Source organism: Saccostrea cucullata, unplaced genomic scaffold (genome assembly GCF_032062105.1).
Source record: "Saccostrea cucullata isolate Sc308-1 unplaced genomic scaffold, CSIRO_AGI_Scuc_v1 ctg1666, whole genome shotgun sequence".
In the NCBI taxonomy this organism is placed as follows: Eukaryota; Metazoa; Mollusca; class Bivalvia; order Ostreida; family Ostreidae; genus Saccostrea; species Saccostrea cuccullata.
Window position 1 is genome coordinate 51,183 of NW_026923065.1, and position 24,697 is coordinate 75,879.

The 24,697-nt window shown below is 32.3% G+C and overlaps 1 protein-coding gene across 2 annotated transcripts in view; it reads left to right on the top strand.

Annotated features, from left to right (window-relative positions):
• LOC134263057 (uncharacterized) overlaps positions 1-24,697 on the top strand; it is a 111,559-nt gene that overhangs the window by 20,168 nt on the left and 66,694 nt on the right. For both annotated transcript variants that reach the window (XM_062745361.1, XM_062745362.1), the window contains exon 2: positions 23,363-23,448. In XM_062745361.1, the coding sequence (XP_062601345.1) occupies positions 23,363-23,448 (86 nt within the window). The remainder of the gene's footprint in view (positions 1-23,362; positions 23,449-24,697) is intronic.

Sequence of the window (24,697 nt, forward strand, 5' to 3'; positions counted from 1 at the left end):
ATGTTCATATTATTTTCTCTACTTGTAGCTCCTAAAAAATAAAGATGTTTTAATGCGATTGTAATCAGTAAAGAACTGTATTTGACAAGAGCCACTATCTTCCCCAGAAACTATCTTTCAAGAAGAAGTAGGGTATTTAATAAGCTATGATGATATAACGTAGAAGCCGAATTTTTAGCGAGGATTTAATTTTGGAATTATTATCAACGGTGCTGAGATCTCTAATATTGATGGGGAGGTCAACTGAGTGCACTTTTAGCCCTGGGGGGGATAGGCAGTTCAACTGAGTGCAGTCCCCCTGGGGGGATAGCTGAGTCAACTCAGTACAGGGCCCCTGGGGGATAGGGGGGTCAGCTCAGTACAGGGCCCCTAGGGGCTAGGGGGTTCAACTCATTACATAGCTCTAAATACTGTGTTTACACTGTATATAGATTTTTACTATACGCTGCTACTACGATTCACAACGCTGCTACTACCATTTGGCAGCGACTCAAGAATGTGATTATGACGTCACGATTTCATTCACAGTCAAAGCCAGCCAGTTCAAACTGGATTTTCTGTAAACAATAACACACAATAACAAGGCAATTTTATTCAAAATACATCAATTTACTTTTTCTTCTTCTGTGTCTTTTCAGTCATCAGGGATAGTTTCCTCATGTGAGTAGTGCTGGGACCTGGAATCTCTCTGTTTTTCTCTTTTTTGTCTCCTTCTTTCACTAAGGGTTTGGTCTGGTGTGTCCCTGAAGTCCTGGGTTCCTGAGGCTTTTTCTCCAGTTTTTCTACTTCTTTCACTAACTGATCTGTCTTCCTTCCTAGCTGGCTAATCTTTTGCATCACTTCTTTTCTAAAATCACCTATATCATTATGAATTGTATGCATGAAAAAGGCATTTTGATTTAAGATACCGCATATCAAACTCCTGTCATCTACGTCCATAAGAATCTGTGTTTCTGGTACGGTCTCTGTTGTATTTTCCTCTGCCATATTTTATTTAACCTCTATCAAGTTCAGAATGCTAACGAAGTGAGATCCTGAATTTTCAGATCTGATTTATATACCATTGGGTTGTTTAGGGTCGTGTGTATAAATATGTTGGACTTACGTTTAATCGTACAGTGTACGATTTTGTACACAATCTAGTCAGCGAGCTACCTATGCATTATGACGTCATACACTTGTAAATTAAAGTTTCATTTTCACTTTTGTTTCTAAGAAGTGAACTAAGATTTTCAAAAAATGTAGGACTATCTTTTGTTTTTCCTCTCTTTTACTTTGATGATTTTCCGGCTGTGAAGCTTTTTTCTTGTATAAAGATAAGTTTCTCCATGACCACGGAAGTAAACATCCTGATGCATTCTTGTCATGTGAATATTGAGACCGTGTTCATTTTTGAAATCTCCTTTCTGATAGACCTATTCCACAGGTAAGTTTGTCTTATTTTTGTTTACATTTCCTATGAAGGTCATTTTTGCATTTAACCATGATTTATATGTAAAAGTTCTATTTTGAGTGTAAATGTTGTATTTATCCTCATTTCATGTGAATTACAGTTGTATAACCTGCATGTAATTCAGAGTGCATTTAATATTTCTATGATGGATCATTCTATGATTGAATTTAAATCAGAAAAATATTCACTAAATTTTGGTGAAATACATGGTATCTTTTACGTTTCTGTCCCTTTTGTCTGTAAATTATTGCTTTACTTACATTGTAAAATGAGGTTAAATGTGTATCACTGAATTGTATAATTCTTTCAGAAACAGCTGAGATGTTATTTCACTGGATTATTTAATGGATAGGCTTATTGGGTAAATAGTTGGATATCTCTGGTAAGTTTGTCTTGTTTTAATTTTTTACATTTCCTATGACGGTCATCTTTGCATTTAACCATGATTTATATGTAAACGTTTTATTTTGAATGTAAATGCTGTATTTATCCTCATTTCATGTAATTTACAGTTGTATAACCTGCATGAGTTAGGTTAACAAATGTATGGATGATAGCTAATGCTGAATCGATAAATTGATATTTTATGGATATTCAAGAGTGTATGATATTAAAACTTTAAATATGTATGGGTCAGACAGTTTGTCTTTGAATTCCGTTAGAAATTTTGATCATCACAAAATATATTTGACTGTAATAAATCAGTAATTTTAAATAAACATTAAGAAGATTACACAAACAGTGTACTTTCACACTTTGGTTTTACAAATATGAAAAGTTTGAATTACAGTGAAGGATTAATCGTAATGACATAAAAGACAAGACTTACAAAACAAATATTAAAATACTCAGTCCTCACGATTGAAAGTTTTTAAAGATTGAAAGTCTGAAAATTTGAAAGTCTGAATCTCAAGGTTCAATATATAATGTGTAAGTTAGTGATATCTTATAGAAAGAGAGGGTGATTTTATAACTAATTCCCTACAAATAAAAAAAAACCACTCTGAGATTCTTCTAATTAAGTTTTACTTTAGCAGGAACACATTGACCTTTAACCTGAAAAATCAATAGAGGTGTTCAGAACAGAGTAGAAACTATATGATTGCGCCCATGGGAAAAGGGTCCTTATGGCAATTTTTATGCATTTTGAGTTTTTCACGGATTCTGATAGAGTAAGGTTAGAAGTTATCAAATATGAATTTTTATGGTCCTACGTCTACTCTAAGCAGGTTTTTTCTTCATTTTTATCAAATATACTTTAACAGGTAAATAATGACGTCATGTTTTTCAACAACGTCAAACGTTTTCAGAGTGAACGTTAAATGATTTTCTTCTGTAATTTTACTACGGTGATTAACAGTTGTAAAATATTTAATATTTTTCCATGCACATTATATTTATCTCATTGTCTCTTTTAATTATTGATAATTATTTAATAGTTATATATATTATGGATTCATCAGTGGTGTATAGTATTATGAGTGAGTGTTTGTTTTACATTTCACTTTTCTATGACACCAGGGGGAGACCTGAACAGCAGGCAACATCCATTCATTTTTTTTTTAAACAATTATTTTCTCAAACAAAATATATACTGGTAATCCATGCAAGAGTCATTTGATAAGCCAGTAAATTCATTTGAATATTATTTTGATTTAATAAACATTGCTCTCGATAGGTCAAGATTTCAGCATAAACGATATATCTTAAGTTACCAAACATGTGAAAATTATTTTTTTTTTAATTATATCTGGAACAACATTACGCTACCTAAAGGCTACTGCGAAGTGAAGATTTATTTGATTGTTCTTCCTTTCTAAACTTTATATAAAGACAGAAAAATTGTGAAGTGTGGTACATGTACATGTAACATGTAATTACGATACACAATAGACAGTAAATAAAAAGGAAATTCGGTTGATTCACTGCATCTATAAGGTTGTCTGTCTGCATTGGGTCAATAATGACACTGCTTTTTTGAAAATATAAAGGATACACGAAATATTTTTCAGTCTAGCAGTAAAAATATTTTAATATTAACCAATCAAAAGGTGGACATTTTACTAACAAATGAATGAGTTATAATCCGCAATCATTTACACAATAGATAAAACCAGGATTAACATTTGTAGGATTATGTGTATGTTGGTGAGGGGGGGGGTTAAAAATGTAAATGGCAGAAACTTACAATTCTTGTGAACACGAGTTAAAATAAATAATTTTTTTTTTACTTCAAAAGTTTTAGGTGCACCCAGTACTATTAGCCTACAACTTGCAGATTCACTTTTTTTATTTAGGTTTGAAATAATGCTGCCTATTATTCTTCATTTTATATTTGTACCTTTAATTCTGAGCATTGCCATTTTCGAAATCGCACAGCGATCATAAACATGATGAGCCTCGAACTGAATTGCTATGAATTCAGTATTGTTATTCATGTATATAATGATACCCTAGAATTAAAAAATCTGGTTTTATTTTATGAAATGGATGGTTTTAGTTGCATACCCATAGAATTAAATTAAAGATGCCATTTACGGTTTATATGTAAAGCTTTTGTTGGGGTAGGGGTGGGTTAAAGATTTATAACATGTAACTGTTTATGCCTAAACATACAGTCAGTTGAATATGACTGTTTTGTTTAATACATTTCCTGACAATTGTCTGTGAACTGGCTGAGCTTTGAAATGTCAGATTTTTGTAGGGATGTAAACATCTTAGAAAATCATCATATTATTTATGACTTATTTAAAAAAAAATCCCCTTCATTCTAATGTTGTTTTCTAATTTTATTCTATAAGATGAGTTTTAAAGAGTATGAATTCCATTCTGGTCCCGTGCCCAGGGAAGTAGCAACGGGGGGGGGGGCGGGGGGCCTGGCCCTTCACTTTTTTCCCCAACCTTACTTGTACTATAGGGATTGATAACTGAAAGTCTGGTCCCCCCCTCCCCCCACTTTTAGTGATGTACGGAAAACGTATTATAAAAATTGGTACTGAATGTAGTTGACATTAAAAAGTTGGCCTCCCCCCCCCCCCCCCCCCCCTCCTCCCTCCCCACGAAATAGGATTTTCGACTTTGTGCAACATTAACCTTTTTTTGCTTGTCAACTTTTTTAAGGAAGTAACAAAAAAAATTTCTCTGGCTGCCCTCCCCTCACCACTTTCAATGCTACGTACCTGGTGCCAGAAGCTTGCATATGCTAAGCCTTGTAAAGCCTACATGTTACGGAAATATATAAGGATACCCCCACCCCCATCCCCTGCACTGCAGCCAAAATAAAACAAAATGCAAGCATATTGTTGCGGTTTTATGTCATGTATTTTCAGCACTGAATTTTATTTTCTGTTAGCATTTACATGTAGAAATAAAATCCCACCTTGAACTAAAAAGGATTTTTTTATCAACCAAATCAAATAAAATCATATTTGAGCATATTTAATAATATTTATCCATAATTTCAGGTTAAACAATATATTATTTCACACTGATAACTGCAATGAGATTATAAGTTCAGTGAAGATTGAGTTTTTAGCATGATAATTGATCTGTTAAGAGACATTCAATGCTGATCGAGCTTTTATGAAAGACAAAGTTCATCATGGCTTAAGGGATTAATTTACAGATAATGCTTAAAAAACATTTGAACTCCGTTATGAAAAAAAACAACAACACATAAGTACCAAAGAGTTACATGTATATTAAATTTGGAGATCTTGGAAATAAATAGCTATACATTCATATAGTATAGAGAACAAAAATGATATTTTCTTTCATTTATTATTTTATTTGTTTTGAAAACTCATCTTTTTCAATAGAGTTTCACATTTCTCAATATTAGATAAATAGATTCAATATAAAAAAATTTATCTACCCTCCACCCCCAACCTCTCTCATCAGATTTACTTGACCAGCTCTATTTAAGTTAGAACATAAAGAACATTTTTTTTTCATTCGGGTGTTTTTGCTTGTTTTAATTTCTCAAAATTGAAGTGTCTTTGTGCAATAAGAATATAAGACAAAACAACAACTTTAAAGTTTAATTTATTTAATCAATTGATTATAAGGTAGGCGCTTTACATGTTTATTATTTTTTAAAAAAATGAAATTCGTCATGAAATTATTTCATGCAAAAAAAAAAATAAAAAAAAAAAAGATATAGAAAAGAGATTTGAAAAAAAAATTAAAGTCTGTTCAATTTTGCAGATTTCCTTTTTTTTCTTTGTTTTTCTTTTTTTTTTTTATTTACATTAAGTTAATTATTCCCAAAGTACAAGAATATTTTTTTTTATTCAAAAATTCATAATTATGCTGACGATTAAAAGTGTTTTTATTTGGTCATAAAATATCTCTTTTATAATCCGGGAGCAAATTCATGAGAACATATATATGCAGCTGAAATGTGGAAAATGACGCAATATTAAAATGAATGTCCCTGTCTGGTACCCCTGTTACATCGATTGTTGACACCAGAGTTATCTCTCCTATTTTTAGCCGGGCTTATTGCTCAAAGAGCAATTGCCGGCTTATGTGATCCTGTTCAAGGCAGGATGTTGACCCCATAGTCGCCATTTTAAAGTTACGTGCAAAAATATAGTTCTTACTCTCAACCGCTTTTGAGATAATACAAACGCTAAATAAAGCAACAAAAATAAAACGAAGTTTTATCTATATAAAATAAACATTAGTAGTAATGACTTTGAAAACTTCATAAGTCAAAGAAGATAGTTCATTAGCGTAAGGATTTTTGATAATCAGTGTTACCGTAGTTCTCTACACATACGAGGTAAAACAGGAGAGGGAACCAGACTGGCCTGTTTGTTTACATTCAGCAGCGGTACCAGATTAATTCTGATTCTGACAAAATCGGACCGTGGTATTAGGATTGAAAAACTCACTGTCAGTGTCTTATCATTTATATTGATAGTTTTAAAATAATTTTTTCATCAGAATATAAATGTGATTCATGTAAGAAATCCAGTCTACTCTGTAAATGAGCCCGGCTCTCTGTACTTCTGAGTACTTTGATTATTTATAGAAAATACAAATAATCTTGACTATCGTTCTTACACATTCTTGCTAGATTTGTAAAAAACGTGGAAGATGTATGTTTAGTTTAACATTTGTACAAACATTAAGCAGTATGCACCGATGAATCAATGTTTACATGTGATCCACGCGATCGCGATGTATATTTCAGAGTGGTGGAGCGGATCTCAAAGAAGTAGGAAGACAATTTTCCTTTGCAATACTTTTTACGATATACCCTTTCTAAGATGTATTCTAAAACCGGTATAAATATGTAAATAAAATTTTTCTAGAGTATAAAGGTTCATTATCCTATCAGAAAAAACACCTTGTCTACAGCTTAGAACTATACATTTACGCATGTAGGAAAACTGGCATTATAGAGACGTATTTCATAATGTTTGTTAAGAAACCAGTTCTAAATGTTTTTATTTATATCTATTGAAATCAGTGGATTAGGAGATTCAGATACTGATTAAATTAATTTATAAATGAAAATAAATTCCTCATTTTGGAAACAGCGATAAAAACTCTGGCTGCGTCTAACGTCAAAACACGTGGTTAAAAAAAATCTGCGTCGAAATTCACCGTCAGTCTGCAACGTCACATCTTTATGACGTTATTTCTCTGTTTTAGCATAAATGTCATAAGGACCCTTTTGTCATGGGCGCAATCATATCTTTGACCTGAAAATCAAAATTTATGAAGCTAGCATAATTAACCTATGCATGAAGTTTGATCACTAATAACTAAACAATTAAATATAGCAGATGTTGTAGTCTCTTTGACCTTTGGACTTGATAAGGTCATTCATTTACCTTTGTTTGACTTTGATGACAATATTGTATGTTGGATATATTAGTTGTATACAATTTAATCTGAGTAAAGAGGAAACTTGGAAAATCTGTTATCCCTTTGTATGAAATTAATTGATGTCATGCAGTTATCTTAATCAGATTATAGGAACAATCTGATGACTCGTAAATAAAGTTCTCACTATACCAGTCAAAAACCATTGGTCTACCTGCCAAACACAAAATATGAATGTCAACTCAACAAAAAAGCAAGTAAGGTTCCTTAACTTCAAAGGGTAGAATTTTGATGGATTGGGTGATTCTCTGTTATTTTATGCCTATAAAGAAAAAAATATTTCCTCCATTTTGACTGTATGGATGAACAACTGTTCATATAATCGAATCAATGTAATGTCATTCTAAATGTCATAGTGCGCATGCTTCAAAATGTGCAAGTCTTAATCATAACAGAGGAATCCACATGTTTGTTAAAAAATGTATCCCTTGACGACCATATTTGAGGGAAACTCAGAATTCTCTTTTCAATTCATGTAAATTTCTGGTGTTTACCTTCATCATTTGACATAATTTATTTACTTCTTGTATTCTGATTGCCCAGGTTAGGGTTATCCATACATAGAAAGAAAATAGAACATGAACACAGTGAATTTATTGCAACAAAACCTTCAAGTTTGATAAATAAAGAGAAATATTTTTTTCATTCCTTTTTGACCTTTGGATTGACCCTGAATAGAGATACTATTTACATTTTGGCAAGTGAAACTTTATACTGAATGACTAAACATGCCTTGTGTATTGAAATTTGAAATGGTTTCTTTAAGGTAATTCCACCCTCCTATGATGTCATAGATCTTTGCAAAAACTGTAATTAATTAAAATTCATACCTTATAGAAAAAATCTCTTGGAAGAATGCTTTATAATAGGTGTAATAATAAATATTGTTTAGTTAAAGAATTTTAAAAAATGCATATTTTCTATATTTAATCAATTATTCAATCTTTAAAAAATGTTTACAAGGGCATTAACTCCTTCTAAGGTCTCTTCATTCAGGCATTTGCTTTTCTGTAAAATAGTTTACCTAAAATATTCACAATTCAAAAGTATCTTTTAAGTAGGAAGTATTTAGGAACACTCAGCATCAGAATTATTCATTTTAACCAGTTTTTACATATTTTTCTCAAAACTGTTTACAAAAAATGTACAATTTTTTATGTTGACATACACTTCTGTTTATTTATGTTTGGCATCTTAAATAATATGGTGACCGATACACTTTTTGCAATAAATGAAAAGTTTAAAGTAGTTGGAATGAAAATAAATGCAGTTTTTGTACTTTGAACCCATAAAATTGTGAGGGTGGAAATTCCTTAAGGGTGAAATCATAATACTCAAACTGTGTTAGTGAGAATTTTGCTCAATCAACTTTGTGAAATATTCCCACATTCCAATGGTTCTTATTTACATTTAAAAAAAACTGACTCAAATAAAATTGTTTGTTCTCTCATTTATTTAAAATGTATACAAGAAATAACATGCTGACAGTGAATCTCATCATTTTTTAAAAACTGGTTAAAGAAATGTTTACCATTGTCTTAAAATGCTTAAATGTAAGTTTATTTCATACATATATATCTTAAATGTACAGACTAAATGTACTTATAGATTAAAAATATAGATGAACCTCTTTGCAGTAAAAAGCCATTTCTTAAAACGTGATTTTTTTGCTCTTTCTATATATTAAGTTTTCTCAAATTCTTGATTACATAAGCAAATTAATTTAAGATAAAACCACAATATATGTTGAAGACCCCTGTAAGGCAAAGATTTTATAATTATGTAATATGCATAAGTATACAAGGTTTTTAGCAAAGCATACTACACAATAAGACTACTTTTTCAAAGTTATGAAAAATTCTCCACAAAAAAAAAAATTATTTATGCAAAAGATAAATGTTAGAGTACACTTTTTAAAATGTAATTTATGTTAATCACTTAAAGAACATAACAAATCATTTATTTGTAGATGTTCTCCTTTGGAACATCTGTGAACTAACATTCTATTTTGTCTTTTTTGATACATAAAAAGCGTCCAAAAGTCATTTGGAATAGTTATGTAATGTTAAACCCTGATGCTCAGATAGAACAGCAGAGAGAGATAATTTTAAGAGTTTCTAGTGTGTGCCCTATTAACAAGGATGAAACTCATAGTTTGATTTAATCAGAAATGATAAAGTCATCAGGTTTCCACATGCTTTTCTGAAACGTCATGTACATTTAATACTGTACTAGTATAACTTTGGTAGGAAAAAGTGAAATTAACAGAACTTAGCATTCCATGTAAACAAAAATGAAACCTGTTAGAAATTGAAAGATATTTTTGTGTACAAGTGCATTTTATTACACAATATTATATTATCCCTGTGTTGAAAAATTCTCTCCTACATATAAAATGTAGATGAACTTCTATGGATGCTGTCATTTTCATATGCCAAAAAAGAAACTATTTCAACTAAACTTAATGACAATCATTAAATTTTGCCCTGTGATGAAAATTCTCTCCTACATATAAAATGTAGATGAACTTCTATGGATGCTGTCATTTTCACATGCCAAAAAAGAAACTATTTCAACTAAACTTAATGACAATCATTAAATTTTACAGAAAACAAAGGAAATATCAAGACAGAAAGTCCAAGAATTGAAAAATTCTACAGTCTACATCTAAAGATGTATATGTTTGATTTATTCTTAAATTTACAGCAAATGATATGCTACCATTTATTCTTTCAAACTGAAAAACTTTCTATACTTTTAAATGAAGATCTCAAAATCTAGAGGTGTCTTCCCCATACCTATTTATTTATCAATGGGATTTTTTTTCCTTGACCTTATTTAAAAACATATATTATTCCAACCAGTCTTTATCTATGCAGTGATAATAAGAGTTTTTAGAGAATTCTAAGGTATTACATAGTAATAGTCTTTAAACCATCTTGTTGTGCATTTGATTTACATTTTCAATCCATTCCAAAGAATATGCCATGTCACCCAATACAGCACATATAAAGTCTTTAGGTTATAACAAAATGTTAAAGTTTCAACATTACAAGGCTCATATTAGTAATCTCAGCAACTGATTTTTACCGAGGAGAAAAATTAATTCTAAAATTTATAGAAAATCTCCGATTCATTCTTAACTTATGATGTGAAGTTTGTAGGTTACAAATTATTTTCAAATGTAGTTATCTTAATAATCGCATGCAGTGACCTTGACAATTTCCTCCTATAAAACTATGTTTATTACTATAAGCTGATATGTGTAGAGAGCATATGAAGTGTATGAGATGATAAAAAAAATTCAAGATATTATTGCATCACAGATTATTGGGCACCTGCATCTTGATGTGGGATACTATCAGACCTTTATCATATTTCAATTTCTAAATATAATTGTAGGGCACAATACACACATATACATAAATAAAATATATTTAAATTTCCAGGAAAGTAATAATTACATCAAATCTAGCATCTAAATATCTATGTAATTTCTAGGGGGTTACAGAAATAAGATGAAAAATAAAAGGTTTATATGTATATTTCTCACATATAACAACTGTCTTCAATATGAATTGGTAAAAATAAAAGTCACCTATAGATACTTTGAAGTTGGTGAGAATAAATTCATGCTATCAGAAAATCATCTTCTCAATACTTGATTAGACTTGATCTCCTTTTGATGTATGACTACATCTTAACCATAGTCAGTGTCTGACAGTAAAAGATACAATCCTGGGTCCTTTCTTTGTCATCCTGTAGACCACAATTTATGATCGTACTGCTTCAATTCCTTGGAAATCATATTTATTTATGTGCTTTTTAAATCCTCCATCCACCTCTTGTTTGATTTTCTGGTTTCAGTGTTCCAAGAGAGGATTTTCTGATAGTCTTTGAAAAATCTGATAGACTTTCTCCATTCTGAGAGTAGACATACATCATTTTCATAAGCTCTCACTAGAGAGTCCTGGAAAAGAAAACAAAAATAATGTCTTAGTTGAAAAAAAAATTATGTAATATAATCTTGATGGAATTCTAAATATAGACAAAAAGGGTATGAATACAAGGTCTAACATCAGATTTTGACTTTTTATATTAACCATGGGTAACAAGTCCAGTAAAGAAATGAGTAAAGGAATGAGTAAATTTCATTTTGGAAAGAGAGTTCTTTCAGAGAAAGATGTAGACAGGGGAATACCAGTTAAAATAAAAAAAGATGGCACAATGGTTGAGATCATTTCTAAAGAAGAATATAACTAAACAATTATGTCCAGAAAAGGGTTATCCTAATGTTGTCAGAGATTACATAGAAAGACCCTTGATTGAAGAAGAAGCCAATGAAGAATATAACCATTTATTACCAAAAGAGGGTAAGAATTACTTGGATTACCCTGAAAGACCTTTGACTAGAGAAGAAGTCAAGTTTACGGATGGTAAGAGAAAACAGTTGTCAGAAAAAAAATTGTTAAAGACATATGAGTTTTAGCCCACAAAACCATTGGAGAAGATACAAGAATTAATGGAGGAAGTCCAAACTGAACTCTTGGAAGACATTAAGGCTCATTATCAGAGTAACTTTCCAGTGTTATACTTTGTTACAAAATTATGTATCCTGTCAAACTAATCCCCATTTCCATTTGTTGTGCCTTAGACCATTTAAATTGACCTTATGGTTAAGATTGTGATATATACACTCTGATAATCATCTATGATGTCTCAATGATGTTTACCTCAAAAGATTGAATCAGGGTATTTGTGTTCAAAGAGCTGAAGAAACTATACAGACAGATCTAAGATTTTGGAAGCATACATATTAATGAGGTTAAAGGAGATATAACACTTGAATTCATTACTAGATTATTAAAAAGAAAGAACACAAACTCATAGAAATGATATTGAAAGTACCTTAAATGAATAAAGTGTCATGCTCCAAGGTATATTTTTATAAACAGGAGAAGGTTTACAGCAGTCCCATGCACTCATAAGAAGATCTTGGGTATTAGAAACACCAGGAAATTTTAATTCCACAAATTCAGATCATCTTACATCAGTTATAATGTTACAGTCTTTATACATAGTAAGGGGGTCATTAGGATTTCTTTTCTAGTCATCCTGATGGGCCACATTATAGTATTCTTTCCCTGTGATATAATGTTAATATTAAATGGAAAATTCAGAATTCATCAGCAATTGGAGTCAAAACTTGCTATCTTTACCCACTATGATATTAAGGAAGCTGGGGGTAAACAAATTAGCCATATTTAACTTATTCTATAGATATGTTATCTTCAGCTGTTAACTATCATTTGGCAAAGAATAATTTCATATATTTTAGTTTTAAAATTTAATCATGAATTTTTATGTCTTTTCTTTTTTTTCTAAAGAATATCATTATAGTCTAAACATGACCATGACCACCAAGCCCACTTTATTTAAAAAAAAACATACATCATTTACTTATCAAATGAAAAATATACACATGCATATGTAAAAATAAATAATAAATAAATATTACAATTGTATCTCATTGAAAGTTTACCTTCAAGTTTGTGTATTTCTTTGTTGGTTGACTAACTGTGTATTTTCAAAGGAAGAGCAGACAGGCTGAACTTCATAGAGAATTGATTATAGATGGTTAGGAACAAAACATATCTTCCATGTTGATGACTGTAGCAATAAAACCATTTTGTAAATATGACAGAGTACTGCATGAAACAATGCATGTTTAAATACAACAATGCCAAAAAAGATCATGAAAATATTTGTTTTTAATCTCAAAAATTGTTTTTAACATTAACTCCAGATGAGAAAAGTTCATCATGTTATCTTTAGTTAATAAACAAGCATAATTACTGTATTAATATCACAAATAAAATGAATATCAGATTAATTAGTTAGAAACTAACAGACTTTTTATTAACAGCAGATTCAATTTTGTTTAATACCTGTCAGTATTTGTAACGTGGTTGAGCCGGGCTGCCTCCAAATAACACTCAAGATAGTTCCAATTAAAGAAATTTATTTACAAAAAAAATGAAAGAAAATAAATTTACATAATCACACTAACATTCACACGCACTTGCACACCTCTCTTTCACATATACTTAAAAGAAAAAAATCAATAAACCTTGTAACTTGACAGACAGACAGACTAAATGTTTTCTTTATAAGATTATATTTAATTATGATTTATATTGTTGCCCTGTAATGTTCACTTGCACAGTTCTTTATATCTAGGTTTGCCACAATCACGAGCTCTATGTTCTAACTCCTTTCAGATCGACTTATCTGAATCTCAACACCAAAAGTTTCAGCTTAGGTTCATCAATCGTCCGATCGCTTCTGGGGCTGTAGTCCCGGAACTTGTGGAAAGGCGATGATAACCCTCAGAAAGCTTGACTGTATTGTCCCATCTGGATCGTAAGCTCACTCAGCTACGTCCTCGTACATCACCAATGTCATAATGCTACAATTTACAGGACTCATAAGTTTTCCATTGAGGCAACATAATATAATGGCAACACTTAATGTATAATATTTAGATAAAGTATAAATGAAATAGTTAATTACAAATTTGTCTTTAATGTATAATATTTAGATAAAGTATAAATGAAAGTGTCTGTCTAAATATAGTTCAACAAGTTATGATATAAAGCATACATTGTATTGTAAATTCAAAACAATATGGCGACCACTTCCGGCTGCTCACTTCCGCCCAATACATTTAAAGAATTCACCAAAAAAATATCGAGCACAAAAATACACCTAAAGAAACACTCAAAAGTGATACAAATAAAGTCATACAATATTCTATCGACGGTAAAAGAACTGGGTATTTAAACTCTCGCTACCGATACACCATTTAGTGAGTCTTAATTCCATGTTTAACATACATAATGAATTATGAAATTATATAATTTATACAAAAGGACTTTTTAATATTCTAAACATCCCTAGATATATTTAAGTTAAATAAGGGTGTGCTTATATGAATGTAAGTTAGAGACATCAGATCACATAAGTATTACACAGTAATTAAATTAACCATATGTAATCATGGTTAAATGCAAAGATGACCATCATAGGAAATGTAAAAATTAAAACAAGACAAACTTACCAGAGATATCCAACTATATGCCCAATAAGCCTATCCATTAAATAATCCAGTGAAATAACATCTCAGCTGATTCTGAAAGAATTATACCATTCAGTGATACACATTTAACCTCATTTTACAATGTTAGTAAAGGAATAATTTACAGACAAAAGGGACAGAAACGTAAAAGATACCATGTATTTCACCAAAATTTAGTGAATATTTTTCTGATTTAAATTTAATCATAGAATGATCCATCATAGAAATATTAAATGCACTCTGAGTTACATGCAGGTTATACAACTGTAAATCACATGAAATGAGGATATATACAGCATATTTACATTCAAAATAAAACTTTTACATATAAATCATGGTTAAATGCAAATATGACCTTCATAGGAAATGTAAACAAAAATAAGACAAACTTACCTGTGGAACAGGTCTGTCAGAAAGGAGATTTCAAAAATGAACACGGTCTCAACATTCACATGACAAGAATGCATCAGGATGTTTACTTCCGTGGTCATGGAGAAATTGAGCTTTATACAAGAAAAAAGCTTCACAACAGGAAAATCATCAAAGTAAAAGAGAGGAAAAACAAATGATAGTCCTACATTTTTTGAAATTCTAAGTTCACTTCTTAGAAACAAAAGTGAAAATGAAACTTTAATTTACAAGTGTATGACGTCATAATGCATAGGTAGCTCGCTGACTAGATTGTGTACAAAATCGTACACTGTACGATTAAACGTAGTCCAACAAATTTATACACACGACCCTAAACAACCCAATGGTATATAAATCAGATCTGAAAATTCAGGATCTCACTTCGTTAGCATTCTGAACTTGATAGAGGTAAAAAAAAAGATATGGCAGAGGAAAATACAACAGAGACCGTACCAGAAACACAGATTCTTATGGACGTAGATGACAGGAGTTTGATATGCGGTATCTTAAATCAAAATGCCTTTATCATGCATACAATTCATAATGATATACTAGTAGGTGATTTTAGAAAAGAAGTGATGCAAAAGATTAGCCAGCTAGGAAGGAAGACAGATCAGTTAGTGAAAGAAGTAGAAAAACTGGAGAAAAAGCCTCAGGAACCCAGGACTTCAGGGACACACCAGACCAAACCCTTACTGAAAGAAGGAGACAAAAAAGAGAAAAACAGAGAGATTCCAGGTCCCAGCACTACTCACATGAGGAAACTATCGCTGATGACTGAAAAGGCACAGAAGAAGAAAAAGTAAATTGATGTATTTTGATTCCGAATAAAAATTGCCTTGTTATTGTGTATTGTTATTGTTTACAGAAAATCCAGTTTGAACTGGCTGGCTTTGACTGTGAATGAAATCGTGACGTCATAATCACATTCTTGAGTCGCTGCCAAATCGTAATATTTACATTTGCAAATGTTTTCCTTTACATAACACTACTAAGGCAAGCGTTTTTATAACTGTGTAAATACAGGTTTGGGGTCAAGAGGTCATAGATGTGCGTTTGGATAAACGTTCCACGTAATTTCTCTGTGACGTCATAAAGGGTCGACGCGCGTTTAGTAGATTACGTACATGCCGTTGGGTTTAAAAATTAACGCATTTCACACGTTAAAAGTAACAATCAGGCAAATATAAAGTATGAATAAGTCACAAATGTAAATATAAGTAATAAGGTATCATTTTTTGAGTTTTATTGAGATGTAAAACGGGTTGACACATGATCAAATCTTCCATAAAGCCCTTCGGGCTTTATGGGATTTGATCACGTGACCAATCCGTTTTACATCTCAATAAAACTCAAAAAATGATACCTTATTTCTTAAGTAGCAGCGTTGTGAATCGTAGTAGCAGCGTATAGTAAAAATCTATATACAGTGTAAACACAGTATTTAGAGCTATGTAATGAGTTGAACCCCCTAGCCCCTAGGGGCCCTGTACTGAGCTGACCCCCTATCCCCCCAGAGGCCCTGTACTGAGTTGACCCAGCTATCCCCCCAGGTAGACTGCACTCAGTTGAACCGCCTATACCCCCGGGGCCAAAAGTGCACTCAGTTGACCTCCCCATCCAGGCGGCTTATACTACTAAGACCTTTTATTTGAATGGATCATTTGTAAAGACCTTTAAAACATTGACCTTGACCTTGGAGTTTAACCTACTTTCTAGATTTTTTAACCTTGTTCATAACTTCTGAAGGGTTAGGGCTAGGGCGTCTACACTTCACGAATGGTTTTTTTGTGGCAAGACTTTTCATTGCACACTTACCTTGATCTTTTGACCTCGACGTTGGAGATTTCTGTACTAATGAAAAAACTTTAATCTTGGCCTATTTCTATATTTCACAATTGTATTTCTCGTGAGAATACCATTCGTCTGGTTCCAATATATTAAATTTGCATTTAAAAAAATTAATCTTCACAATGTTGTCATACGGGGGCATCAGTGTTTCAAAAACACATCTTGTTGTTCTTTGATTTTTTGAGAAGATCCATTCTATTTGCAGCAATTGTATCTTGCGTAATAGGTTCAATTTCTTAATAGTTATAACCTCTTTTTCCGAGATAATTTTTAAAATCTTTAAAGATGATTTGCAATACAGCATGATCACTAGTATTTCACAGATGTCTGGTACATTCTCCTTTAACTAGGCCTTTTAAAACTTATGGGCTATGAACAATTTGCCTATGCAAGACTTGGAAGCGGTTAGTAGTGGGACAGGATTTGGTTTCCCCCCAAAACCTAGGTACCACTCACGGCATCAATGTAACCGGAATTCGCTACATGGTATCGATGCAATTGGGGAAATTCCACGATACCAGTGTAGCGAAAATGACCGTATGAAAATACCTCTTTAATATCACACACTTTCTTTATCAATAATAGTACTTCGCCTTTTAATCCAATTTCTTACTAACCAATAAACCTCTTAATTCTCAGTCACAAAAGTGACTTACTAACCCAAGAATTTTGATAACAAGAGTTTGCAAATTAACAAGTATTTATTATGGCAACAATTGTATTTTATTAACAGCACAAAAATAATTACATTTATATACATGTATTTACAACGAAAACTGATGTACTAACGACCTTATACTTATAAGCCTCAATAAAAATAAATGCCTACCTAACAAATGTACAAAGTCCAGAGCCCGTCCTACCCAATGCTAAGTCTAAAGGAAAGTGACCCATCCCTGCACGAAAAATCTACTATGCCTACTATGCCTACATGTAATTAGCCTAATCGGTTTACCAAAAATAGAAATAAGGAACTGGATATTAACAATAAAATGGACGTGTAAATAAGGTAAGCAAGCGAATGTCTACTTGCAGGAAATCTAAGAATCTTGTTCCTTTGTAAATAGTACTGTCTAACAAATTTATACTAGTGTGAAATTTCTCATAAGTAAATCTCAAATATATGTGACAAGAGTTCCCTAAGTCAAAACATTCTTTAATATAATCCGGGCTCCCATTAAATAAAATGAGTATGATGTCTTTCATATGTATATCTGTAATTTCTGGTGACGGGCGTGCCCCCATCGCCGCACCTATGCTTCGTTTTTAGTATTGTCCGTTGAACTCGAAAAAAACTATTTTCAAGTATTTATCTGGGGAAAAATTAAATCAGAACTGCAAGGTCGAGGTAATTCCAGATTAGAATTGTCTTCTAAACATGCTTTTTGACAGAATTACGTGTTGGTGTTCATGCTGGTCACATCATAAGTAACCAGGATGACATTTTCATGTACAATCAGAGATACAATTAAGGGAGATGTCCGGCCACCTTTATTGCAATAAGAACAAAATGTAAATTCTTCTTCAAATGGCTAAAATACATTATATTTTGATCCAATTTCAAGTCCCTATGATAAAGATACATTAAATATGTATATTTGAATGCATGTTGTGTATATATAATCTCTACTTTTGCTGAAAATTGCTTTTGATGTGCTCCTTAGAACTGCGCAGCTACGGAATTCAGCAGAGTCGTAAAAAATCAAAAAAAAAAAAAATATATGCAAAGAGTGCACTAATGTTCTCTTTACGACCATTTGTTGAGAAAATGTCTAAATTTTGCACTTTAAATGGTAATTTCATGTCTAAAACAAGGTACTGTATTGTCTTCGAGATGAATGTAAAGAACCATGAACGTATACGTAGTTCATGGATAGCAGCACGGGTTCTATTTTCAGCACAGAATGTTTTTCCAGACCTCTTCTTAATATGGAGGTAAAGAAAAACTAGAGGTACTGTGAGCGATGAGCTCACTAAATGATACCCCCGCCTCCATATAGTTATAATGGCAAAGTCCATGTTTTGCTATGGCCTTGAAACCCAAAATATTTGTCGAATCAAAAAGTAAAATAGGAGGTGCACAATGGCAATATGTAATAAAGATTCATCAAATTTCATTCGAAGGTATGAGAGGAGTTGCGGATAAGAGATGGGTACCCCAAAGCGTAACAGACGGACAGAAGGACGGACGGAATAAACGATTTCTATATACCCTCCCGCTTTTCAAGCGGGGGGCATAAAAATCAACATAATAAAATATTTTAGACCATCTTAAAAATTATGTTTGGTGGTCCTTCCAACTCATGGAAAAATTATTGGGTATGTATTGATAGATGAGAAAAAAATCCTTAAAATTTTAACATATTAGTTGACGGAATAAAAAGAAAAAAATATATCGTGTAATGGTATGCAAAAATAAATAAATAATTGAGTCGGGCCATTTCTAGTCAGTAAGTCGGGAGAGAGGGCAACCAAACATTTTTTTTAAGGTCATACGCAACGTAGTTTGAATTTTTTAGGGTTCTTCCCTGGAGTTGAAGAGTTCCACTATAAGAAGGACATGTGTGCAATATTTTTCATGTCTATATATGGATTTGTACACCTCGTCTTAAACAATTTTTGATGAAAAAAATCTGGAATTTATGTTTTATAATTTTTGTACATTTTTATTTGAATAATGCAAAAAATTTCAAAATTTGATATATTTCAAAACCTCTGGTAGGGCATGCTGATTTTTTGTCTATGAACATGTAATTATTTTATAAGTTTAAGTTTGGAATATCTTGGAAATCTATCTGTAGGTAATGTACGTTGCGTATGTCCTTAAAAAAAGATCGAGAGAACTTCACGATGAAGGATATATAGATAACGAATAGTATTCAATATCAAAGTCCATAAAACAATAGAAAATAGGAGCAGAGCAAACACAGACCTACGAAACATCAGAGGTGGGATCAGGTGCCATGGAAGATTGAGCATCCCCCTGCTGAACGGTCATACGCGCCGTGTGCTCCTTGTCATGATCAGGTAATAACAGAAAATCTGTTGTCAATTCAGTGTATAAATAATGGACTTACAATTCGTATGAAAAACGTCAGTCAGCATTTGACTCAATGATAAATTGTTTTTGCTGATAAAGTCATTGTATCGACCGTAAAACGTACAAATGATGACTTTAAACGAGTTAGTTGATATAAGGCGAGTACATGTTCCATCACGTACTTACATGTAGCGAGGCAAATTTCGGAAGCTTTGGCATTATTTTAAAAAACAAACAATAACATACGATTTTCGGAGAGGGGGGGGGGGGGTTAGCTAGCCTCCCACCTTTTGCGAAGATGGACATAGGATATGCAATGGACCTTTCTTTGCAAATATTGTTCTCTCAATATATTTTATCAAACTTAGTATGTTGGTGAAGGCTTGCAACTTTGTCGACAAAATGAGACATGATATGCTTTTATGTCCAAAACATTACTCCATACAATCTGTTGACCAGCGCAAACACAATTTCTATTCTGTGAGGTGCCTGAAGGAAATCCTATAACTGACTAATTTTCCATCTAACTGCTGAACAAAATTGACATATGTACCAACTTTTCGAATCTAATACATGTAATTACAATTTGTTATTCATGCACCGCATACTGTTTAACATTTTCAAATTAAAAAAACTAAGCATCCTCCTTTCAGAGGCCCATTTGAAAAATAACTTCTTTCACCAGAGAAAAGAGATCCACCATAGACACTTATGTTAAGGACAATTTTTATCTTTTTTCTTGAGTTTTAAAGGAATCAACAAATTATAAAGACTTGTTACATGGGAAATATAATATAATCATGGTAATAAACGCATCCATCCACAGAAGATATATGTACATGCCAACCACATGCTTAGTGGAACGATATAAACGAGGAAACTCGAGCGATAAACAGAATAGTTTTTCCAGATTTGATGTAGTGGAGTTAAAATCAGGTTTTTTTCATTAATCAGACGATGCGATGCAACAAATAAAAGTAAGAGTTATATAACCTAAGGATTATTACTTATTAATTTCTTGTCTTGATGTTGTTATGGTCGCATTTGATCTAAATCAATGTTATTTGAACTCTATGTGACAGAGGAATGGCAAAAGATCCCCATATGAAAAATCAAATTTTCAAAAATGATGGGCAGGGATAAAAAAAAAAAGCGAAACAAATGGTTGTAGAAATATTATTCATGAATCGAACTGACATTATTTTTAATGCTTTTTTTATCTGGTGAATGCTGTAGCTGTGCATTGCTTCATTTTCTCCTAAATTAAACAAAATAAACAGAATTATTTACAAGTTTTGGTCTCTTACAGTAGGTAATTAGTGCATTAGCACTTTGCGTAACTTTGGGCTAGTTTGCTAGAGCATTCTTGGTATTTGTTATTTTACACAATACTTGATCCAATATGGCTTGTACATCCCCCTTAAAGTCTGATGTGTCTTTGATCTATGAATTTTGTTTTTGAACAATGGGCACAATAACAAAGCAATAAAAAGGCTACACCGATGTATGTAAAGAAGTATTCACTGTTGAGATGTGGGTAATAAACTTTAAGAACTTGAATAAATGAAGGAAACAGAACAAATGAAATTTTAACAAAATTTAATAAACAAAACAAAAGTAAATTTTTACAACAAAAAACCAAATTAAAAAGAATATATAGAAATAAAATGTTTATCAGCAGCACGTCCTGGAGAATGTCCTTTAAAAAGTTACTGTAGTAAATTATTCACAACACCCTTGCAGAAGATTTGAGTTCTGGTTTTGTTAAATTAAATCGAATATAATTTCACAAATAACACATTTATCACAGAATAAACTTTCACAATGTCTGGATTAACTTTGGTTTGAATTGACATTATTTCAAACAGGTGATTTCGTTATTCAAGATAAACACATAACTTTAAATTGCTGGTCCCGAGGTGTCCGTCAGGGCTGCCGTACTCTGTCATACTCTCTCACACATTTGCCGCTGTAACTGCAAAACCATTACACATTGCAAGCCTCTCCCTCCCACCCTGGACTGCCGACAGGCTATTGTCAATGTAAATAGCTGTAGTTACCCGCCCAAGACCTGATAATTACAAAACAGGACGAAAGCCTGAGGAAATAAGACCCTTGGGAAAAATATAATAAAACAACTATACTAAACGTGTAGACTTGGCTGCATACAGACGCCCAAGGAACCTAAAGGACATGGTAGTAAGAACTAGACTGGACAACCCATTACCTAACGGGGGCTTTAAAATTTGTTCTGACAAAAGATGTCTTCTTTGTAAGTACAGCACTGACATGGACAGTTTTAACAGCCCTGTTACAGGCCGCAGCTACAAAATACTAGGGAATTTGTCCTGTCATACTGACAACTGCATTTATCTCATCAGTTGCAAAGTTTGCTCCAAACAGTATATTGGTGAAACAGGAGATCTCCGCAGGAGAGTCAATAACGACCGTTCGACCATTAGGACCAAAAAACTCAATGAACCTGTTGGGGAACATTTCAACCTTGAGGGTCACAAATGGGAAGACATGACAGTAGTGGTGATTGACCATAACCCAAGATGGACAGAAGCTCAGAGAAAAAGCAAGGAAAAGTTCTGGATGCACAGACTGAAGTCATTCCGCCCTAATGGCATTAACAAACTGAATGACTTCACCAGAATGAACATAAACTAGACCCAATTCCTGAAGATACTAAACAGGATTATTCTCTCAATTTAGTGCTAACTCTACAGTTAATTTGCGTCACCAACTCTCGAACAACCCACATAACTATGAATTGTTTACGCCTTTGTTATTTATTTTTTCCAAATAATAAGTCCAAAAATATTTAGAATTTATAATAGATCATAATTCATATTTTAAAATATCCCTGCTGTATTATTTTTCTTTGATTATTCTTTATCATATTTATATTATTATATTATATTTATATATATATATATATTTATCATATTGAGAGAATGAAACAATGTACGATTTTGTCGTAATTATTTAGCATAATTAATTCGTTCAATTATGTAAATCGCACTTCACCCGAGCATACCCGATAGACCGGACGTATTTCATAGCGGTCCGGATTTATTTCTTTAATTATAGTATTCTTAAAAATTTCCAATTCAACATGTAACTAAGTTTGTAAATATATAGTGTTTAGTAGTTAAGTAGCAGTGCTAGTTGTTTTTGTTTTTCTTTTTCCTTTGTTCTTATGACCTTTAAACTTTTTTTCTTTGTCCTGAGGAAGGGACAGGGCGTCCCGAAAATTTGACAATTTTTATTGTTCGTGTCGTTGGTCATTTTAGTGCTTTATATATATATATATATATATATATATATATATATATATATATATATATATATATATATATATATATATATATATATATATATATATATATATGAATGAAGTGAAATGAAATTTCATAGTATTCCAACCTATCTGTTAACATACGTAGGTGACCTGTTTCCGTGGAAATGAAACATTCCCTGGTCCAAAAATTCAATGAAGGTTCAACAAAACCTCGTTTATTTGTGTATCAATATACAAAAGAACTAATGTGGGAATTTTTTTCAGGTGCATATAGTAGAAGATAATTCTTTATGGAAGGGACGGGTGTGTAAATCAACTTCGGACCCAAATATGAAAACTTTTGATGGCAAGTGAGTAGAGAAATAAAATTATGAATCATAATAAAGACAAAATATGGCGAAAACAAAGTTCAACAGTATCAAACTAAAATGTCCGTTGAAACAATACAAGTTCTAAGCAGAGAAATCACCGATTTCAAAAAGCACCAATGGTGAGATCAGAGGTCATTCAGGAGAACTCATTCCTTGTCCATTTGTCACACCTGCTTGTACTCCTTGTAGAAATTAATAAATCAATACACAATTTAATGTGTAAAAATGCTCAACAAGAAATACAAAAGCGTCAGTAAGCATTCCCTTATTGATAGAACTCACGGTAGTTAAGTGGTAGGGCGTTTGTTTCTTGATCAAGGGAACTTCATCCGATTCTTCCCGAGCAAAAATTAATGTAGTAAACTATCATTTATAAGCTTTAAAAAAATCGCTAATTGTTTGGCGTTTGTTATGTGTACAGGCGACCCGCGCTCGACTTTCATTCGCCTCGCCTTGCTTTCTAGAGCAGTTCCAGACCAGTCCCACTGCAGTCCCGGGGACTACTTTCTGGGACTGTTTGGGTGTCAGGTTGGGTCTGGTTGGTAATGTATATTAAAAAAAAACAGAAGAAGAGAGTCTGTCAAATCTTGTTTATGATTGGTTATTTAACTAGAAGGAGACTTTAATGGAAGCCAAACAACACACATTTATGATTCACGTGATAAATCAAATTTTTTCGTAAGCTTTCCTTATTTTTCTAGCACTTAAAATCATCTCCTGAAAATAATGTTTATGCTTACCAGTTTATTCTGTACGCAAGAATAAGTTCTGAGTACATGTTGTTTTCCTAAACTTGACAAGCTATTCACAAACACGCTGATGAAACAAGAATTTTAACATTCTCGTAAAAAAATTACGGTTTTACGAGTAGTATGGTTGATCAAATGGGGACATCGCCATATTCTGGTGAATAATTCAGATGTAGATCTATACTCAGCACTTCAGGTCATTGAGTGGCGGGACTCTTTATTGTGCAAACCATGATAGGGATTCCTGGGTTTAAAGCTGACATGAACTCTTAAAAAGGCATCATTTTTCATCTTTGTACGACTTACTACATTCCTGAAAGCCCTTGTCCGCCATATTTCGTTGATTCCGCCATATTTAATCGAAAATTTTTGGCCACCTGTACCTGTTATATAAAGCCTGGAACATTTGTTTCACTTGAGTGATTTTCTAGCCTGGCTGTCGACATGTACACATCTCAGATAGCATAGTTGTCATAAAT